Source organism: Tribolium castaneum, chromosome 4 (assembly GCF_031307605.1).
Source record: "Tribolium castaneum strain GA2 chromosome 4, icTriCast1.1, whole genome shotgun sequence".
Taxonomy (NCBI): Eukaryota; Metazoa; Arthropoda; class Insecta; order Coleoptera; family Tenebrionidae; genus Tribolium; species Tribolium castaneum.
The window spans coordinates 4,735,170-4,750,699 of NC_087397.1; the positions used below are offsets into that span (position 1 = coordinate 4,735,170).

Genomic DNA, 15,530 nt, shown 5'->3' on the forward strand with positions numbered 1-15,530 from the left:
AACTTTTCATTAAAAATTAAATTGCTTCACAAACATTGCCTCAAATATCGACGATACCAAACTTCCAATATCAATTTTAATCAGGTTTACTGAAATTACATTACGCCAAATTTTTAGTTTTTACCCTTATGTAGGTACAAATCCTTTTTTGTTAAATAAAAATACGTATTAACAAAGTTGCGCAAAAGTATGGAACCATGCATTTTGTGTCTAAACTGTGTTCCTTATTATTAGTACTACTGGGATTTAAATGAGATTAAAAAATTTTTTTTTCGAATTTATTTTAATTCTTTAGTTGTTAAATTTATTTTTGTTCAAATGGCATCCTACTACGCCAATATTTAATTTTTAAAACATACTTTTTTATCCAAAAAATCGCCGTAGTTAGATAGACACCTGTATACTCGGGGTGCTAAGAATAAAGAATAATTTTGCTACTACGGTCTAAAAAATCATCTGTGGTTAGTGTGAAACAAATTTTTCTTTAAAATGTATTTAAATGTATATATTGTTATTGCGTAAATAGTTATAATTTGATAAAAATCAAATTTACTAAAATTTAAAAAATGGTGGATGCGCCGGGCAAGAATAAATATTCGCTTTATTATAACAGTAAAAAGCTTTTTATTTCAAAAAATAATATTTACAGTTATTCTCACGTAAAATGTAATATAATTATTCTCGTAACAGATGCAATACAGGGTGTATCAGAAATACGTATGTTAATAATGTTAATAATTCGACTCTTTCATTTTTGTACCCTAGACGGGTACACATTTTAGTATATTATCTTTGTTCAAATTTTATGTAAATATGCAAATTTTTTATTGAAAAAGTACAAATAGAAAAGATGTTTTATTTGTTAAGGTCTGTTACCTGTTACAATTAAGTCACCTTGTATTTTTTTTCTTGACGCGGATCTAAGATAATGATGTCTTATCACATTTGGGTCGCAACAAAATCGTTTCATGTAAAAAAAAGTGCCAAATACTAGTGCTTTTTTCCAGAACTTCCCAATTGATTTCTGGTTCACTAAATCGGAAAATATGAATTTCCGGATCAAAATTTATCAAAATTTGGGTTGAAGGCGAGAGTTATGAAGAATTATGTTATAATTATAATTAGGTACAATGTAGATTTATGGACCTAAAACTTCAATTATAGAAACAAAGTTTCATATTTTTTGCTTTCGTCTATTCAGGAAACGCGATTTTTTAATTCTATGCACTTTATTTAAAACCGTCTAAACTCGCTCATTTTTCTACAAAGATTCTTGGTTTTCCGAAACTTCTTCATTAGTGGACATAAAATTTATTTCTTCAACAATCTTACACACAACAAAAAAGATGACATCGTTAATTTAGGTACCTATTAATTGTAGTTTTGAGAGTATTTAAAAAAAATCGTGGTATACGTATTACCTTCGAAGTCTGAAGAGATTGTTTCTAGCCTGAAAATTGAGGAGTTACCTATCGAGATTTTTTCGAGTGTCCTATAGTTCTTAGAACGTTGGAATAAATGTTGAAGGAATATAATTATGCAAAAAAATGCATATAGGTTTCATAAAAAAAATCACTGGTTTTTATTTGTTATTGTTTAAAAAAAATTTGCACAACAGTTTTGTTTTTTACATTTTAGATAGATGTTCACAAAATATAAAGATATCCATGCTTGGTAACGTCCCTAAAACTATTTTTACGGTAATTAACTACTCGCACTTTTTGTCGACTGTACTCGTAGTTTAGTTATTCTAAAGCCACTAGTAAGAGTCTGTTGGTGTGTTGCAGTTGTTTTATTATTAGATATTAAAATTTGAGTTTGAGATTGTGAGAAATTGCGTGCGTTTCCTGCCATGTCATTACAAGTTAATTAAGAATCTTCGCACCTGCGTGTGTTCCGTGCTGATATATACGTGCACATTTTATCACTCGGTTTTCGCCGACAAGAGCACTCACATTTAAATAATGACGTTCAAGGGTGTCACATTCAGAGCTAATGGAAGATGCGACTGTCACGAGGTCTGAGTGGAGTACTTCCTCACCGCCATTGTCTGCGGTTCGGGATTACTTAGTGCTACACCGTGTCTCACTCTGAGACGATACCTGGTGACAAATGAACACCTAGCTTTTCAATGGAATCCAACCGACACCTTCCACTAATACTAATAACAACATGAATCCGAATTTTGACGAGTTATACACATTATTAATTCGGCGACATCATCGCTTGTCGAACTGCTAAATGATCGATTAAGCTTTCGCGGCGAAGATTAATGAAGGCGCCAGATTAAATTAATTTGTACACGTGTAAACGATGCGGTGGCAAGCTGTCGACGAGGCGTTTATTTTATGTGGAGCGGCCCTGCGAATAGATAAAAAGAATTGATTGCCGGGTATATAAACACGGGCATTGAGCGCGTGACACCGAAGCGATTGTTGACACGGGGCCGCCGGAGTGGGCATAGGGCGTTGTTGTCCTGTGTAATCCCCTGAACGTGTCTTCCGGGCTGACCCACGGACTGCTACATGTCAACACCTCACACCATCGCCACCATGTCACAATTCATGTTACGTTTCTAATCCCGCTGTAATGGATAACATACCCAACCTGTACATAATCTGATAAATTAACTAATTTTCAATGTATACACTAGATCCAGGACGCGCTATCACCGGAGGATAATCTGCGGTCCTCGTTTCACACCCAACATTATAAAACGTTCTATTTTAAAATAACTATTCAGCTGGAAGAAACCGTTTTTTTAATTTCGTTCTAATTCTGTTATTTTTCTTCGTGATGAGTGAAAAATAGCCGGTGTTAAACCATTTTATCTACATTTTGCGCTCGGGATTTAAATATTTCTGGTCTGTAACGCACAGCTAATAAAGCTTGGAGCTCAGTCCGTGTTTTCAATTAGACGACAAATCCAGTGCTGATGTGTTCTATCTAGATAAAAATCCGCCGTGTTGCAATGCATTGTACACATCAGCGTCCATATTTTCCCTAATGCGAATGCAGGGAATCGCATTTGTGGTGACTTACTGAAATCGAATTAGCTGAAGCAATTTGGGCTAGATTTCAGTATCGATTTGCAAAAACCTTGGAGGTATAAAAAGTTCTACAAACGTATCGTAGCAGAGCTGTCTACTACACCTTATGAAAACACGAGGGCGCCCTAGGCACGAAAAACCGCCGCAGTAATTGAGTTTGCTAAAAATCACAAAAATCTCAGTTATGTCCGTAGGTTGCTCAATTCTCGCTTACCTGCTGACGTTTTCGATGCTGAAATAAACTACGAGCAATAAAAATCTTTCACCCAGCGATTCTTAAAAATATAAGTAAATATTTTTCGTTTATGATTTTTTTATTTATTAAAATTTTAAAATTATAACTGGTAATTTTTCTTTACCAATTTACCATTAAAGTATAAACAGACGAAATGGACACCTCAAAGGTTTTATTCACTAGTGTTTTCGTGTTTATGTTCTACATTTTATTGACACGAATAACCCGAACTGCATTTTTATTGCATTAGATATGACCCTTACATTTTCAAGTTCCCAAGTAAATTTCTATAAGTTGTTATAAAATAAAATGTAATGGGCTGAATGAATAGAAGTCTCTTGGGAATGTTCAGAGAAGCTTGAAACTTTTAATATACTTACCCTTGAGTACTCAAGAAATTCTATGTTTTTGCAAATTACACCCAAAACAACCCTTTAAGCTCTTAAAAATACAAATGACGTAAATTGATCAACCAATGTTTGTTTTATCCTATTTTTTCTATTTTTTATTTTTCCTATTTTTTCATCTAAGTTAGGTTTTGGAACTTTTCTATGTTTCTGAGACCTTTAAAGGTGAAAAAAAACATCGATTTGCTTTATTTTAGCTCATTTTTGAAAAAGTTTTACAATGGTACCTAGATAAAGTAACTGGAAAAAGGAGAAAAAACCCTTTTGAAATTCAAAATTGTTATCGATAGTAAAGTTTATTCTTTGTTTAGAACTTTTTCTTCTTTTATTAGTTTGTTAGCTTGAGCGTCTTCATTGTTAGAGACGACAACTAGGTAAGTGTATAACATTTGAACCATGGTTCTTAATTTATTAAAATGTGCAATTCTAAATCTACACTACAATTCTCAAAATCTTTTAAATAAAGAGATTTAACATTTTGCTTAAACTATAAAATAAAACATGTATTTAATATACTTTATTTTTAAAATACACCTATGAGAAAAACTATATTATATTTTTTAAGTTATTTATTTATTTATTTATTTATTATTTTTTTATTTTCTCTCAACACTGATAGTAGAAATTTTGTGATTTTTGCCTCAGATAAATAAATAGTCTTCAGATTCCTATCTTTTGCAAATTTTTTTTGCTTATTTGTTAATTTGGCGTTTTTGTGCTACTTTTATGCTAATTTTGCTTATTTTCACGTTTTTCTATGTTTTTTAGCTTTAATATTATTACATAGAAAACTTTGTCGTTTTGATTTCCATCGTTTTGAGAAAATTTTGACGAATCAAATTACTTCCTGAATAGGTAAACCATTTCCGCCAAGTTCGGAAAATCGTAATAATGAACTCGGAAAGCAACTGTAAAACCTAGTAAATAACTGGATCTAATAATATTATTGAAAATTCAGCTAATTATCTTGAGCCTCTTGGTTTCCCCTTCAATGGGACTAGTGAATATTAAAATTAGAAAAACATTTAAACCAAACATAGAAAGCCTCCCCTGCAAAGTTGGAAGCACGTTCATGTCCTCCACTATCCTCCAAACCTAACTTTCGAATCTTGAAGCACTTATGTGCAAAGCCAGCGACTAACACTATTTAATAAATTACAAATCCCGCTCTCGAAGTGGTCGCGTGTTGTCTAACGCCTTGCGTGTCGCCGCCTAAAGCTTCGCATTGTATTGTCGGCATGATTTCATTTCAACAGCTGAATCTCCCGAACTGCTCTCTTAAATAAGCAACAATGGCACTAACTTTCAAGTGGTTCTCACATTTTTACAATTTCTCATCGACTAGGAAGCGGATAAAAGAGACCTCCGGAAACGGCGGAAAATACAGATGTACGATTTTCCGGCGCGTATCCTGCCGTAAAATATTATTTAAGGTGGCGGAGCATAAAGCCATCTTATGTGAATGATCTCCATCACACTAATCCGGAACAAACGTAGGTGACTCAGTGGGAACGAGCAGATGCCCAACTGGGGGCGCAGCTCTCATATATAACTTCCTGATCACTGTCTGTAATGACGTAATTTGTAATAGATTAATACTTGGTCGGATGCTGTTGTGCACCTATACACGTCAGTGTGCTGAAAGCACACGCTATTTGGGTACAGCTGCCGGTTCACATGATCTCAACATGACAAGAAGGGAAGGTGAGACAAATATGAAACATCTACGGAACTCCACACAACGAAAGCAAATACCCAATGTACCACCTCACTTCTTCGAACAGATGCAATCTGGACAATCAAACCTTTCACTAATAAGACTTGACTTCTTTATTTTTTTTAATAGGACTGCGGTTTAAAGTTGCAACAAATTATTTTCTTACTTACACTCTCATTACAATTTACAAGCAATAATAAAGTGTGATATTAACGAAAAAATTATTCTGTAAGTCCCCCATAGTCCAATTGTTGCGTGGTTGCACCCTCTATCAGTGGTTCATGAAACCATTGGAGCAGAATCCTGTTTTAAATCTCACGTTAACAAACTCAAAAATTTAACTTTTAATTCGAAACTGTAGTAAATAAATACACGAGAATTTATTTTTTTCTTATCTATTTGTTCATCGCTAATTGTATAATTTTAAACGATAATGACGTGACGTAACCCCACTTTTTCACCTGTCATCAAGTGCATAAAATCGTAGTTTTCTAAGCAATTATCGCAAAATGTGAACTTGTAAGACGTCATTTATCATGAGCAAAGTGATCCTCGGCGGGGGCTTGGGTGGCCTGTCTGCTGCCTACTACTTGAAGAAGTTTTCGCCTAACCAAGCTGTTACTTTAATTGAGTCTTCGTCACGTACCGGGGGCTGGATCAAGTCAAGTGTGCAAGAAAATGGGGCTATTTTTGAACAAGGGCCTCGTACCATACGTCCCCGGGGGGATGCAGGCGCTAATACTTTACAACTGATTGAAGAACTAAATTTAAGCGATCAAATCGTCCCTATAACTTCGGGACACCCTGCTGCTAAAAATCGGCTCATTTACGCCAACGGTTCTTTGCATTTGTTGCCGTCGTCTTTGACTGGTTTGTTTAGGAAACAAGAGCCGTTTTCAAAGCCTTTGATTCTTCACTTGTTGAATGATTTGAAAGCGAGGAGGAAGGAAGTGAAGGATGAGTCAATTTATGATTTTATCGGTCGCAGATTTGGTAGTGAAGTGGCTGATTATTTGATCAGTCCGTTGATTTGTGGCATTTGTGCCGGAAACGCCAAGGAAATTAGTGTGAAGTTTTTAATGAAACAGTTGTTTGAATACGAACAAAAACATGGAAGTGTATCAAAGGGGCTCCTTACAAGTTTGTTTGCAAAGTCAAAACGACCAACTGTTCTGTGTGAAACTGCCCTCAGAGCTAGAAGTGAGAAATGGAATATTTATTCCTTTAAAAATGGGTGTGAAACGTTACCCATAGCCTTAAGAAATAATATTGTTTCAAATGGGGTTAATATTAAATTTAATACCGAATGTACGGAAATTATAACGGACAAGGGCCAAGTAATACTAAATTTATTTAATAACGAAACAATTAAGTGTGATCACTTAGTAGGTGCAATACCTGCAAACGTTTTAGGACGTCTTTTACAAAAACAGCACCCGGAACTTGCCCAGTGTTTGAAAAAACTGACAAAAAACGTGTCAGTGGCTGTTGTTAATTTACTTTTTAAGGAGAATTTTATTAAAAATCCAGCCTTTGGTTTATTGGTTGTTCCTAAAGAACAACTTCCTGTGCTAGGTGTTATTTACGATAGTTGTTGTTTCCCTGTCGAAAACTGTGGAACGGTTTTAACCGTAATGATGGGTGGTTACTGGTTTGAGGAACATTTTGGCACAAATCCGCAAGAAAATGTGTTGCTGGATGTTGCCGTAAAACACGTGAAACGTATCTTAAATTGTGATCACGATCCGTTTAATTATAAAGTGAATATTTTAAAGCAGTGTTTGCCTCAATATGTTGTGGGTCATGACGAAAATTTGGACCTGATTAATGGTTACATAAGGACGCATAAATTACCAATTTCTTTGTGCGGTGCCTCTTATTACGGTGTGGGGATTAATGATGTAATTTTGTCGGCGAAAAATGCCGTAAAGGATTTGTAACAGAAACGCGAATGTTTTTATAAATGATTTATTGTTGTCTTGTACAAAAGAAATAAATTGTTACAATAACTGAGGACAATAATTTCAATTAATAAGAGCGTCTTTCCCTGAAAGTGAACAAATCAGTCAGTTTCTTATTAATTCAAATTAAAAGCATGCAAAAATCAAACTAAAATCACAACCTTTAAAGAATGACCATTCCTGCTACAACAAAAGATAAATCCAACACTAATAAAATAAGTAATAACAAAAAAGATAAATCATGTCTTAGTCCAATGCTAATCCTTAAAGCAGCGCAGTCCAATTGATAGCGAAGCAAATCAGTCCTTATTTACTGACATACATTATTTTTGAGCAAGAAACAATTAAACCATTTTTAATTGAAATATCTGTATAATAATTTAAATGGGACAGCGCTGCTTGTACCATTATAATTTATACTCAAAATGCACCAAGAACACATGCAATAAGAGCTTTTGAACCTCTACTTCATATTACCTGCGAACTTAATTTCGTCAAAAGCTTTACGTGCACGTTTCAGTTCCTCATTCATTGTGAGTAAATCTTTAACTCTTGCATATTTACGTGGGTCCTTTCTTACTAGAAAAACGATATCTTCCACCTGAACTCGCCCCGTCCTTCCAATCTCCATACATCTGGTAAAATAACGTTTAACGATAATTTATTAGTGAGACAATTGTACTCACTTATGGGTCATTTCTGTGATAAATTCGATCACAAGGTCTTCGATAATATCGACGCTTTCGGTGTAAGGGTTTTGGTCGTCGCCAAAGCCGTACATCATGCAACGCAACTCTTTGCTAAAAAGGCGCTTTCGGCCTGCACTACACAGGACTAAGTTAGTATCAGCCCCCTCGTCCTCTTCAAACTAAAATCAAGAATTGATGCAAAGTTTCGGCACCAGACAAGCAAAACCTGTTCGAAATTTTCGTCAGTGGCTGCCATAATCACCACTTTTATTATTAAATGAAAATGCAAGAATTATTCTTTAAGGTTATTTTTTTTGACGTTTAGTTGGTGGAATTTCGTTTTTGTGTTTGACGTTTTCTAGAATTGTCAAAAAATCGTGTCAATTTTTGGTTTATTTTAGCATAAATTCGACCCAAACAAATAGAAATTGTTCACTTTACAAAGCAGCATTAGGTGTTTCGTGAAAAAGTGTATAAAAAATCGCTTTTAGCTCAAAACTGTGTGAAGTGAGCATAACCTAAAATGCCGAAGTATTATTGTGACTATTGTGATACATACTTGACTCACGACTCCCCCAGTGTGCGGAAAACGCACTGCACGGGTCGGAAGCACAAAGACAATGTTAAATTTTATTATCAAAAATGGATGGAAGAGCAAGCACAACATTTAATCGACGCTACGACAGCCGCCTTCAAAGCGGGCAAAATCGCAAATAACCCATTTGCCCAGCCTGGTAAGGGTGTGGCGATACCTCCCCCTGCACAACTCACAGCTATGGGCCAAAGGCCTGGGGCACCGGGGGCTCCCATGATGCCACCAAGTACGAATTATTATTGTGTTTTTGTGGTAGCTTAACTTCTTGTTTCAGCGATGGGCCCAGGAGGACCTATGCCCCCGATGATGATGGGGCCACATGGGCCCATGCCGCCAATGATGGGTATGCGGCCGCCCATGATGGGCATGATGCCGATGGGGCCTATGGGGCCCATGGGCGTCAGGCCGCCCGTGGTCAATCCGCAAATGAAGAGCTAAATTTTGTGTTTGTAATTTTTCTGTGTATTGTGTAATTAGCCAATTTCAATAACAATAAAGAATTTTTATATAAATTTTTGTTTTTTTATGGTGGTTCACATAAGCCTTACAGATTTTTTTGTAAGGTTCATTACCTGTCGCATAATATTTATGTTAAAAATTGGTATAGAAAACAAGTATTTACTAAAAGAGATTACTGAGAAAATGTGCTGCTCTCTTTCTTTAAAAATCATTTATTTAAATAGCCCAAAATGAGCGTCAATCGCTTGCGTTACGTGAACATCTGAAAGAAAAAAGACTTACGAAAAGAAAACTTTTATTTACAAATCCAATATATTAAAATTTATAATAATTTATGTCATTCGAATCAACAAAAGCTTCATTGAAAAGCCTCACAAATTACGTATTATCTACAGGAAAAGTTTGTACAGTACGAAATTGAATCATGTAAATATAAAATATATAAAAAGTATGTACCTAATGGCGTGTCGACTAGACAGTGATAAATAAATTAAGACAAGAAAATGCTGAGAAATACAAACGTATGTACAAAAAGAATAAATAATCGAAGATTAAAATGCCGTTTCTAATGTGGGCGGCATTGAGCATTTTTCCTTACTTTGCTGATCCTCATATTGACTATTCTTCAATGACTTGGACTGAACGTCCGTAATTCCGGAAGTGAAAAACTGTGCTCTTTGAGCTTGAATCTTCTGAGATATGGACGAATACGTTTGCGGCGTCCCCTTGTTCTCACTGGTCGACGGTGAGGATTTTTTCTTTTCCATGGAATTGTTCGGGCTCTCGTCTTCTCTACAATCTTCCAGTATTGTAGAAGAGAGAACATCAGTTCTCGGATTGGCAAATCTCCACTGCGACCTTGGGGACATTAACTTGGGCGCCGGTTTGGGCTTTTCGGGGGTACTTCGTGGCGAGTCTTGCCGGTTGTTCGCGAATTTGCGATTGACAAGACTCCGCGGGGACCCGCTCAGTTCGAGGATACTCATCGGAGGGGGTTGTGGCGATTTTTGGATTTGTTGTTTGGAGAGTTTCAGCTGTTCGACAGCTGATAATTTTTTGGTGTTACTAGCGAGCACGTTGCTCTTTTGTAAGAGCAGTTTTTTAAAATCTAATCGTGATGTTTGGCTTGCGCCTTTTCTGTCACTGCAAGCCCAGCTTTGCCTTGAGCGGGACTCGTTCGGGGGCGATAACTTATCAATGTCTGAATTAAAATCAACGTATTCGCCTTTGGAAGGTGACCAACTGAGTCTGGAGCGGGTTTTGTCCCCGATATACCCGGTTTCGGGTGATTTGACCGGGGGTGGAGTTGTAACAACTTCTCTGCTTACGGGCGAAGCCCGATTTTCCTCCGTGTTTATGTTCATCTTCTTTTTATTTTTGTGGATAACGGCGTAGAGTTCCTCGTTACTCATTGTTGATTTTTTGGGCGAAAGAAGCTTGTTTTCTAAATTGACTGCGGCTTTCAAATCTTTAGCTAAAGGTGTTGAAGAATGGAAATTGCCAGAATTACGAGGATCAATTGGTGAAATCTTGATGGAATCAGTGCTATCTTCGGTGGTTTTATGGGGTGATATGTGTGCGAAATATGAGTTAGGCTTCTCTTGATAATTGTCAATAGGTCGATACGATAAAGGCACTTTCTGTGATGGTAGTTTGAAGTTGCTAACGTCGGGAATTTTGACTGGAATTCCCAATTTTTGGTGTAGCAAGTTTTGGTCGGGGCGTGAATATGAGCTGTAGGTGGTTTTCGGGTTACGTTCCAGGCCCCTGGTAATGTCTGGAGTAACAGATCGTTCGGGATTGATTTCTGATTGGAAAAATTGGGTTCGTTTTGATGGTAGTGTTTGGTACATGGGACCACCCTTTTGGAAATAATATTGACTCCTTTTGTCCACATTTTCATCCAAAATAGTTCCTCTGTAATACATCTCTTGAGCTGGATGATTTACTGGGTAACTAGATGGTGAAGGTACTCGGTCTGAAAGAAACGTTCCAATTAACTTTATTTGTCGGATGAGGTATGGTAATAATTTGAATGAACAAGGTGTAGGTTGTGAATGCAATTTTATATTCAAATGAGCTACCTCATCAACTGATAAAAGTGAACAAATTCTATGAATACACTTGAGAAACTTAAGAAGATAACAAACATGCAACGTGCAAAATCCTGCAAAACTTCCACATTATAGTGGCTAGAATTGAAGGACTGTCGATATAAAAATAAAAAAATCTCACCTCTGTGTATCTTCACATGCGACAATACTGATAGCAATCAAATGCCGTGCTATTGTCAATGATTCTCATGCGATCGTGCAGGTATCAGACGGCGCAGTGTGTTTAAAATGTGCAACAAAATGAATAATGGTACAAAACAACAATAGTGTAAGGGGAAATGAGTTCGACATCAGGTGGAAGTTGGCAAGCTCTGAATGCTACGAGACATCCATGAACGGCGACGGTGAACGAAGTGCGAAAGACTTGATAAGCAGTATTGAGTGCTGGTCTCTTCAGTGACTCAGACATTAGTAGACTAAATAAATTATTTTTAATTGGGGCATTTTATTAAGTTAAAACCCATGTTAGGAGTTTAACAAAAATGAACTCTTAGTAAATTAGCACAAAAGGTTAAAAAGTTGATTTTATTTATTAATTGTATACGTAAATTCATCAACATACATACATTTAATGCAGTTGTACACATAAAAATAACACATAATCATATTGCATGCACTCTATAGCTATGTATTTACAAACAAAAAATAATGCACAAGAAACAGCGGCGGACTAAGAGCACTTCCCAAAAATTAAATTAGCGGATAATAAACCCAACTATTAGAAACCAGAAAAGCTTAAATCGTTATAGTTCAGTCTGCGAGTACTCGAGAATATTAATTACGCGGTTCGATTTTACTCAAAGTGGAGAGCACTTAAAAACTCCAAGCAAATACAATTTTCGTAATATGGGATTGAATAATCGTGATTATACAAAAAAGCAAAAGCAAAATCGAAGCAAAAGGATTTAAATTTGAAACAATGAGCTAATAAATGCGATTTTCTGAAAGTTTCTCCAAACAAATTTTTAATCAAACACGTGGGTGGTGTCTCTAATCCGCCCCTGACGCGAAACAATCGCAAAAATAATCTAAGTTATGTACACCAAGACACAGATCGTGCAAATGACAAATATACATAAAAACGGGGCATTTTCGAGCAGCCATGTATTTTTAGGAGACTGTCCGAAGATGCCTTCAGTCTTAAACAATTATATCACAAAACTCACTCAGGAAGAAGGTCTAAAACTATGGAAGACATGACAGCGTGTGTGCACAAAATGTTTACATACACTTCTCCCACGTGAATAAATCAGCCATATTCCTGGTTATAGCTCTACCACCAAGGCGTTAATCATGAATATGGCCAATCACCAAAGCAGGGAATAAATATGGACAGAAGGAACCCACTACCAGCTAACATGGTGCGTGTCTCATCGATTTTCACCAAATTTCCGTGTCGGCAACGGAGGCTGTAAGAACGCGAGCGCGATGCTCCCCGCTATCGGGCGGGATAATGACCCGATTCGGGGACGCCAGCAGGATCTCCTGCGCCTGAACCCGAGTGTAGATGTGCCGTCCGCACTTGGGCGAAACCGTCGGCGGGTAATTTATCCGTTCGCGCCACAACTCCGCCGCAATTTCCTTCTCGATCCGGTCCTCGATATCGATCTTATCGCTGAGCATTTTCGCCGGCGATAGGATCGTATTCGCAATCCGGTAACTGTCGCTGCGTTTGACAATTTTCCGCGAACAGTTAATAACATTCATTCGATTGACTGTGTCGTGTGAGATTTGGGCATGGGGGGCGGTTTGGGCGGGGAGCGGAGGCTTACCTTTGTCTTGAGCAGGCTTTCCGGTGTCTTGCATGTGGACGTAGGCCCCGCGGGCGGCCTTCGGGGACGTGGGGCGCACGCTGGGGGCCACGATGGTCGAGGGCGGGATCCGGATAAACTCGGTCGTCGGCGATGTCATCCCCGGAACGGCCCGGATCACTAGCTTGCCCAGCTGGGGCGACAGCGGACGGCTCGAGTCTTGGGGAGGACGCACTGATTTGGGGAGCCGGTGCACGGGAAGCGGGCTTTGAGAGGGACTAGCTGTGGTTTTTACGAATGGACCGGGCTCGAATGTTGTATGGGCCCCTTTCCTCCTCCGGAGACTGTCCGAACTGTAGACCACTTTACCCTCTGCGTCTAGAGTTACACGTGCACCTTGACGTCTCTTTCTCTCAAGAGAGTCGTTTGTATTGTCCGCGGAAGCGGCGGTTTGGTCCTCATTACGAGGGAGCTCGTCAAGAGACACGTATTCGGTGTCCCTTTTCTTCTCTCCACTGAATTTCAGATTTTTTCGCACAATATCGTTCGCATAAAGTGTTTCAGTTTTCGGAGTTAAAATCTTCTCATTGTTATTTTTAACGTCGGCTAGTGTTACGTATTCGCCTGAGTCACCCATCTCCTCACTAATTGCCTGATTGTTCCTATTAGGCGACTTGCTATCGCGTCGAGTGAGATTAGCTAAGTTGGTTTTAATTCTTCCAAACATGTTATTAAACGGAAGAAGAGTCGCTTTGATTATTGGTTGTGTCGGGGGTGATTTCCCCGGTGTTTCGTTAATAGTGACAGTGCCGCCACTGGGTGACGGTGCTCTTAAAACTTTACTACTTTTGTTAACGTCTATGTTTTCGTTGGCATCGACCACTTCAACCGTGGCGTAACCCGACTGGGGATTAACATTAATAACTTGCATTTTGTTCGTCCCGTTAATAATCCGGCTTTGAATTGTAAAATTCTCCTTATCCGAGTCGCTCGATTTTAACAAATTCACTTCGTTCTCGCTTGTTTTCAAATTCAAATCTAGCTTGTTTCTGTCTGCATTCCTCCTATCAATCAAGTTCCGTTTATTGAAATTATTCAAATTGTAGCTTTTGATACTTTCGTCGTCGCTATGCGGCGGTGTAATCACACACATCGAAGGTATTCTACTCGAATTAATTGTAGTTTTTATGCGGATTCTTTCGATTCTTTCGGGACCTTCCATGTCGGAAGATTCGGAAAACTCGAATTCTGATCCACTCCTGACCCCGTTGGGGCTGCTGATTGATTCGATCGGTGAGCTGGAGGTGTTATGGCCACTGTCGGGGGATACGTCCCCGTTGACTTGTTTGTGGACCATTGCGACGACACTTGCCTTGTTTGTCGCCGGACTTCGTTTCACGGTTCCGGTTTTTTCGCTAGTTTCGTCACGTTCGAGGGAACTTTCCGGCGAATTATCCTTATTGGAGTGTTTCGATAAGGAGCTTTTTCTTTCGGGGACTGCAGGACATCCATTTAGGGATCGATTGCTCTCAGAGGCGCGCAAAGTCGTGCAGACTGTGCCAGCCGAGCTGGTGGTGGTCGAGGTGGAGCCTTTGCCGAAGAGTTCGTATTCGTTTTCCGCCGTCATTGTGTTGTTCGAACTGGAGGAAAAGGCGGAGGTGGAATGTAAGGGAGTGCACGGGAGGTCCTCCTCTTTGAGGGTCTTGAGCCCGCTGTCCATGTGGAAGGACGTGTAGTAACCTTCCGTATCGCACGAATAGACGGAGCTGGTTTCGCCGTCTTCGTGCAGGTCGTGGATAATGTCGGGCGTGAGAGTGCCTTCGCTCGTAATACTGCTTGAGGTTGACGTGTTTGCAACAAATCGCCGTCTGCTGTTTGCAGAATTGGGCGCTTGTTGGTTGAGAGAGTTGTTTGATGTTGCGGCCGATGTGGTGGATTTCGGCTGAGTGGTGCTTGTGAATTCGGAGCCAATGGAAGCTCGGCCGCTTTCCGAGCTTGCGCTCCAATTTCCACTTGAGGAATGCGGAGGTTCGTCTTTGTTACTGCCACCGGATCTTCGCTGCCGTCTTTGAGCGGAACTCTCGCGTAATTTCACGGCGATGTTCATCACTGAAGACAGGGGGCTTGAGACGGGGAGATTGACGCTGGATTTCTCCGATGAGGAGATCGAAGGGTTGCGTTCGTGCGAGCGACGGTCTTTGTCGACGTTGCGTTTGCGTTTCATTGTTACGGTTTCGTAAATGTTGAAGTCGTCGATGTCGTCTTTCTTTTCCGATTTTGATTCGGAACTCTTGTTCATGAAGCGGTCGTAGCGGTTCTTGCCCCATTGTTTGAGAGTGTTAAAGTGTGATTTTTTGTCGGGGGAGTCTTTTTTGTTTGACGAACGTAAAAGATCGCTGCTTTTACTGCGACTTACAGCACCGATAGTTGTGGATTCAGTCTCATGATTATTAGCTGAAGAGCATGGCTCCTCCCTGTTAAGCAAGGGTAATTAGTGTTCGTCGTCCCTAATGAGTGTGTTAACATGCAATGATCAATCGAAAGTGCTTATT

At 38.8% G+C, this 15,530-nt stretch overlaps 4 protein-coding genes across 5 annotated transcripts in view; 2 read left to right on the top strand and 2 right to left on the bottom strand.

Moving 5' to 3' along the window:
- Nucleotides 1–5,810: 5,810 nt before the first annotated feature.
- Nucleotides 5,811–7,418, top strand: Ppox (Protoporphyrinogen oxidase). Its single transcript, XM_970156.4, has one exon. It carries the CDS (start codon nt 5,946–5,948, stop codon nt 7,347–7,349), a length of 1,404 nt encoding a protein of 467 aa, XP_975249.1. The 5' UTR covers nt 5,811–5,945; the 3' UTR covers nt 7,350–7,418.
- Taf13 (TBP-associated factor 13) lies at nt 7,364–8,418 on the bottom strand. Its single transcript, XM_970148.4, has 4 exons — nt 8,286–8,418; nt 8,057–8,238; nt 7,848–8,005; nt 7,364–7,456 (listed from the first exon to the last, which is right to left on the bottom strand). Exons 1-4 carry the CDS (start codon nt 8,313–8,315, stop codon nt 7,434–7,436), a joined length of 393 nt encoding a protein of 130 aa, XP_975241.2. The 5' UTR covers nt 8,316–8,418; the 3' UTR covers nt 7,364–7,433.
- A 164-nt stretch (nt 8,419–8,582) lies between these two features.
- Nucleotides 8,583–9,166, top strand: snRNP-U1-C (small ribonucleoprotein particle U1 subunit C). The gene is made up of 2 exons (XM_970140.5): nt 8,583–8,880; nt 8,929–9,166. The coding sequence occupies exons 1-2, from the start codon at nt 8,583–8,585 to the stop codon at nt 9,090–9,092; spliced, it is 462 nt and encodes a 153-aa protein (XP_975233.2). The 3' UTR covers nt 9,093–9,166.
- A 225-nt stretch (nt 9,167–9,391) lies between these two features.
- The window catches only part of gukh (GUK-holder), a 29,846-nt gene continuing 23,707 nt past the window's right edge, over nt 9,392–15,530 (bottom strand). Inside the window, exons 5-6 of one of the 2 annotated variants that reach the window (XM_015985214.2) lie at nt 13,000–15,452; nt 9,392–11,091 (exon numbers count right to left, since the gene is read on the bottom strand). In XM_015985214.2, coding sequence (XP_015840700.1) covers nt 9,665–11,091; nt 13,000–15,452 — 3,880 coding nt within the window. In that variant the 3' untranslated portion in view covers nt 9,392–9,664. Of the gene's footprint in view, nt 11,092–11,349; nt 11,644–12,999; nt 15,453–15,530 lie in introns of those variants that run through there. The other variant, XM_015985215.2, reaches the window with a different exon arrangement.

Coding starts and splice junctions, on each gene's coding strand:
- snRNP-U1-C (XM_970140.5), top strand. CDS start 8,583: ATGCCGAAGTATTATTGTGACTATTGTGATACATACTTGACTCACGAC. Junction 8,881..8,928: donor GGCTCCCATGATGCCACCAA/GTACGAATTATT, acceptor TTCTTGTTTCAG/CGATGGGCCCAGGAGGACCT.
- Taf13 (XM_970148.4), bottom strand. CDS start 8,315: ATGGCAGCCACTGACGAAAATTTCGAACAG. Junction 8,239..8,285: donor CTGACGAAAATTTCGAACAG/GTTTTGCTTGTC, acceptor TCTTGATTTTAG/TTTGAAGAGGACGAGGGGGC. Junction 7,457..7,847: donor TGACGAAATTAAGTTCGCAG/GTAATATGAAGT, acceptor GTTCACTTTCAG/GGAAAGACGCTCTTATTAAT.
- Ppox (XM_970156.4), top strand. CDS start 5,946: ATGAGCAAAGTGATCCTCGGCGGGGGCTTGGGTGGCCTGTCTGCTGCC.